At 44.4% G+C, this 6,087-nt stretch overlaps 1 protein-coding gene across 3 annotated transcripts in view; it reads right to left on the reverse strand.

The window, feature by feature from the left end:
* The window catches only part of CILK1 (ciliogenesis associated kinase 1), a 61,078-nt gene that overhangs the window by 4,272 nt on the left and 50,719 nt on the right, over window positions 1-6,087 (reverse strand). For all 3 annotated transcript variants that reach the window (XM_017858231.1, XM_017858230.1, XM_017858232.1), the window contains 2 exons: window positions 3,830-3,958; window positions 753-875 (listed from right to left, as the gene is read on the reverse strand). In XM_017858231.1, the coding sequence (XP_017713720.1) occupies window positions 753-875; window positions 3,830-3,958 (252 nt within the window). The remainder of the gene's footprint in view (window positions 1-752; window positions 876-3,829; window positions 3,959-6,087) is intronic.

A 6,087-nucleotide genomic window follows, 5' to 3' on the forward strand; every position in this document is an offset into this window, starting at 1 on the left:
ACCTTCCAAATATTTACAGAACCTGGTAACTTTTTACCAACTGAACTATTACCACGCTGGCCCAAGCTAGCATCATTTCTTACCTGGATAATTTCAACACCTCCTAATTGGATTCCCTGCTTCCTACCTTGTCCCTGCTTCAGTCTCATGACAACAGCAGCTTGAGGGAGCCTGTGGAGATGGCTGTCAGATCACCTCACTTATGGACTCAAAGCCCTCCAGGGACTCCATGTCACTCAGAATCCATGACAATGTGCTTACAGGCATCATATCGCCCCTGACCTCATCTTGCTACTCCCCTTCTCACTCCTGTCACTCCTGCACTCTGGCCTCCTTGATGCTCCTTAAATTTGCCAGGCCAGTTCTGCCTCAAAGCTCAAGCACAGAAGAATCTCCTGTCTGGAAAAGCCTCACTCATAATGCACGCTTGCTCAATCACCTCCTCCAGGTCTTTACTCAACAACTCCTTTGCAGTGAGCTCTTCTTTAGCTACTCTGTCTAAAATTGCAACCTGTACCCCACACTCCAGCCCCCACAATCTCTACCTCCTGTCTGCTGTATTTTTCTCCTTAGCACTAAGTCAGTAAGCATCTGACTTACTATACGTTATACAGCACTTATTTCGCTTACTTACTGTCTGTAGAGTGCAAGTTTCATTTATTGGTGGATCCCAGGCCTAAAACATGCCTGGCACATGTTGTTGAGTAACCATTTGTTGAGTCAATTCATGAATAATTTAAAATACAACTCACCAGGGGAAGGGTCTGGAATAGGTGCCAGGTGTACCCTCTGCATAGCAGAACCGATTTCTTTTTTCAGAAAGGAAGGGACATAGTTTCCAGTCAGTCCACTAGAACTTGTAGAGCTGGAACCAACTGATTTGCAAAAGCAAAAAGCTCTTTACTACAAAGACATGTACCCAGGACACCAACAAGGTTAAATGACAGCACTGCAGAGCAATAACAAACTAAGTTTTTACTTTTAGGGAAAAGAGCAAATCATGATGAAAATGAGTTCAGAGCCAAGCATCCCACCATACCACCCTGTCAGAAAGACTGCAAGGGTCAAAGACAGTGTGGCTCCCGTGGGGGCAACCAAATAGAGGGTGGGTTGGTTGTGAAATTTTTTTTAAAAAGGGAAAGGTGACATTTGTTCTTTATTTTCTTTTGTAAAAGTAGATTTAGATTGTTCTAAAATTTGCTTTTTTCACTCCATAATATAGAATAGTTGTCCTTCCATGTCCGTACATATAAATAACAATACATATAAATAACACAGGTTATATTCAATTATTTAGCTGTGACAAGTAATTACACACTAAATATTCTTATCCACATCAGAAAAATTAACCATTTTTTAAAATAGTAAATACCTTCACTTTTTATGTCATTTCCACATGAGAGTGCTTTAAGGGCAGGGACTGTATGCTACTCATCTTTGTATTCTGGGGAGGATAACGGAATGCCTTGCATATAACAGGTAATCAATTAAGATTGGATAGGTGAATGAATATAATTCTTATTATTTAGGCTTAAAGGTACACATGAAATAATGAAGACTGCTATTATTGCTCATTATAGAAACGCAAGTTCTAACCATTAAGAAGTCAGTAAGTGGTAGAGTTGCTCTCTTTCCACAACACAGAGCCTTTTCAGCAATTGCTTAAGGCAGAGTAGGAAACACAGTTCAGAATGCCTGTGTGAGGAGTTGTGTTGGTCAGCTGGGGTGTATTTTGCACTCTGGTGAATGAAGAAATATGAAGAAAAATGGGAAGAGAATTTGAACAGGTAAGTCACAAAAGAGAAAAAACTTACAGTCAATAAACACAAGAAAAGGTGATGAACCTCATTAGTAAACAGGACATGCAAGTTTAAACCACAATAGGATACCATTTCACACTCATCAGATTAGCACAAATTTTAATCTTGACAGTACCAAGTGTCATCAAGGATGTAGAGCAACTCCCATATCCCTCTGGAGAGCAGTTTGGCAATATCTGTGAAGCTGAAGATGAGCACACCCTTTAACCTAAAATGTTGACTCTGGCTGGGCATGGTGGCTCACACCTGTAATCCCAGCACGATGCGAGACCGAGACGGGTGGATCACCTGAGGTCAGGAGTTCGAGACCAGCCTGGCCAACATGGTGAAACCTGTTTCTACTAAAAATACAAAAAAAAAAAAAAAAAAAAAAAAAAAAAAAAAAATAGCTGGGTGTGGTGGCACACACCTGTAATCCTAGCTACTCAGGAGGCTGAGGCAGGAGAATTGCTTGAACCAGGGAGGCAGAGGTTGCAGTGAGCCAAGATCACGCCACTGCACTCCAGCCTGGGCAACAGAGCAAGACTTCATCTTAAAATACACAAATACATAAAAATAAATAAATAAAATAAAATAAAATGTTGACTCCTAGTTCTCGTACCCAGAGGAACCCTCACACATGTGCATAACAATAGGGGTACAATAATCATTTCAGCACTCTTTCTAACAGCAAAAATTACAATCAACTTATGTATTTATCAAGAAGAGAAGGCATACATAAATTATCATCTATATAAATAATGTTATGGTGTTGTATAGATGTATATTGTATATGTTATATAATATATGACATATATCTCTATAATTGCTACACATATATCTATTTAAATACATGTAGCAGTAATCCAAGATTATGTTCAAATAAATTTTAAAACCTGCAAAACCACACTATGAAGTTTTTACAAACCTAAATAAACACTCGATCAGGCTGGCATGGGGGGAGGTAAGGGGAAGCAGGGAGGCGGGAAAGGCACAGACACTGGGCTTCATGTGTATTTGCCAGGTTGAACATTTTTTTTTTTTTTGAGACAGAATCTCTATCACCCAGGTTGGAGTGCAGTGGCGCGATCTTGGCTCACTGCAACCTCCGCCTCCCCGGTCCAAGTGATCTCCTGCTTCAGCCTCCTCAGTAGCTGGGATTACAGGCCTGCTGCCACTATGCCTGGCTAATTTTTGTATTTTAGGTAGAGACAGGGTTTTGCCATGTTGGCCAGGCTGGTCTCAAACTCCTGACCTCAAGTGATATGCCTGCCTCAGCCTCAGCCGAGCAAAGTGCTGGGATTACAGGCATGAACCACCACACCTGGCCAAAGTTTGACTTCTTAAGCTGGGTGGTGGCTACACAGGTGTTGCTATATTATCTCCTTCTTTTTTGTATTCCTTAAAGTAAACAAACACCTAATGGATGAGAGCAGTGCACTTGGAAGTGCAGAGGGGAAGCAGCACATAGCAGGGGCTGCCTGCCTGAGGGAAAAATGATGCAGGAAATGCCTCTACTGTGAACAGGGTTGGTCAGCCTTGGGACTCAGGAAATTCATTCATCCATTTAACAAAAAAAGTGGGGAGGGTCTTCCAAACTGTCCACCTTCCAACTAGAAGGGATCTTGATACTCTGGGCCTGCGGCTCGGTCATCAGGAGGGAACGGGCTGGAACAAGGCAGACACAGCCAAGGGTGACTTCTACCTCAGGAGGAGGGTGTTTGCTGCAGCCAGGGCCTTAGCTGTCAGGCCTAGTAGGAGTCTGTAAAGGTATTTTTGTTTTTCCCTTGAGCCAGCAAAGACTATGCTCTACTCTCCAGCTACCCTTGAAGGCAGACTCCCATGGGAGCTGGCTGAGTCCCGAGGGACCACTACCAAGAAAGAGAGGATAGGGCTGGTAAAGAGGCCTGAGCTTTCAGACCACAAAGGCCCCTGTGCTTCCAAAGCTCGTCCCATGGCTCCTTTTGCCCACCTTGCTGCATCCAGGGAATTTGCTTTTTGCCATTTAGGGGTTAATGATCATTACTCACCTGAATTTACTTTGCTGATTACTGACACTGTCCCTGAAGATTTTCCAGACAAGCCAGAACTAGACCATGGATTAGGTGGAATAAAGTCCTTGCCTGGATTCGAGAGTATGCCGTTTCTTATATTGATGCCTAATAGAGAAGAAATGATTTTAAAATGCAAAACACACAATGAATCTTACACCAGACGACAAAGATAAAATTAATGTAGAACTCAATTTGTCAAAAACCTCTGTATGATGCAATAATCAAAGCAAAAACTGACTGTGATGATGTCATCTGACAGATGTCCGAGGAAAGATAACTCACTGGTGGGTGGCCCAAGAGAGGCCTCTTATGCTTCTACCAATGGATCTGTCCCACGTCTTGACCCTCTGGTGCCATCCCGGGCTTCACTGCTACTGGACATGCTGTTCTTCCCCTTCACAGACCACTTCCTTTCAGTCACCTTTTCAGTTTCTTCTCCATCCCCCAACCCCAGCCTCCAACTCTGCAGCTCTCTGCTCTCCTCTTTCTGTCTCGTCCCCAGGGTTCCATCTTCTCACCCGACCTGTACCATTACTGTCATCACATGCTGATGACTCTGATATGTACAAGGAACCCTCACCAACTGTTGTCTCTCCCAGAACAGGGTTGCCTTGACCCTGACCTCAAGACAAAAGCCACTTTTCATCCAGATCACTCCCATTCCCACAGGCACTGCGGCTTTTTTCCAGAACTCAAAGTTTAAATTCCCCCTTTATCCTTCTTCTTCTTCCCCTACAACCAAAAAGAAATAAAATAGCTCTCTGATTCACTTCCTGCTCCTTTTTGCCTGTGGTCACTGTAATTCAAGGCTTGGCCCCTCATACTGGATCACTCTATACCTGTCATCTGGATTTCTCTTCTTCCAGCTCACCCTGGGGCCTGTCAGGCCAGTCTTCTAAGAACAAAATGTCAATCCTGATGAAGTCTAGCAATCTTTAGAAACCACATTCCCAATCAGAGGGTAGGAATTTCATGCATCAAGAGGGCCTGCCATTCTCACCCCATTCCTCCCTTCTGACTGCACCCCAGCCTGTGCCACCACCCCCTCTCACCTGGACAACAGCTCCAGCTTGCTGGCTCCTCCCCTATTCAGCATACAGGTGTTGATACAACCACATCACTCCTTCAGTTAAAACCCTTCAAGGACTTCTCATCGCTCATGAAGCAAAATCCAAATTTCTTACAAGGCCCCAAAAGATGCCTCATACTACACACTACGTCACATCCTTTCTCACTACACTCTGGCCACATTGGCCTCTGCCGTTCCTCTCACAGGACAAGCCCTCTCCTGCCTCCAGACCATTGCACTCACTGTTTACTCTCTCCCTGGTGTGCTCTGCCCTCAGCTCTCTGCACATTTGGTTCCTTCTCATTCTTTGGGGGCCCAGCCAAGTTGCTTATTGAGACCATTCTTTAACAATCTGTGATTACTGTTTGTCTATTTGTTAAAGTCTCTCTCCCACCACTAGCATATAAGCTGTGTGAGGGTGAGGATATTGTCTGCAAAGCTGCTGTATAAAGCCACTGTGTAGACTACAGAGTGAAGGAATTCCCCAGAGTTGTGTGACCCAGTGGCCCTGCCTGGCTGTTTTGTTTACAATAATATTCGCAGTGCTTGGCATGCAGTAGATGCTTAATACGTATGTACTGAATGAATGATTCACTAATGCAGTAAGTTTGGAATATAGAAAATCAGGAGACAGGCTTGGGTACCCACCAAACTATAGCATTGACATTTAACCCCTGTAGTACTGCCAGGATGCTGTGACTAAGCTCCCACCCTGGTTTCCCTAGTGGCCATTTCCCCTAAACCTGGTCTGGTAGAGGAGCCTCAGACATGCTGCCCAGCTTTTGCCAGTTCCTCCCTCCCTGGAGGCTGGACCCAGTTTCCTATACCATATTTCTTATCTTGGGTGACTATAAAAGATAAAAATGTGAGGCCTGGGCCCAGGCACGGTGGCTAATGCCTGTAATTCCAGTACTTTGGGAGGCGGAGGCGGGTGGATCACTTGAGGTCAGGAGTTCAAGACCAGCCTGGTCAACATGGTGAAACCATGTCTCTACTAAAAAATATAAAAATTAGCCGGGCATGGTGGCGGGCACCTGTAGTCCCACCTACTCAGGAGGCTGAGTCAGGAGAATCGCTTGAACCCAGGAGGCAGAGGCTACAGTGAGCCGAGATGGCGCCATTGCATTCCAGCCTGGGCGACAGAGAGACTCTATCTCAAAAAAAA

The sequence above is a fragment of the Rhinopithecus bieti genome, unplaced genomic scaffold (assembly GCF_001698545.2).
Source record: "Rhinopithecus bieti isolate Rb0 unplaced genomic scaffold, ASM169854v2 scaffold_48474, whole genome shotgun sequence".
Taxonomy (NCBI): domain Eukaryota; kingdom Metazoa; phylum Chordata; class Mammalia; order Primates; family Cercopithecidae; genus Rhinopithecus; species Rhinopithecus bieti.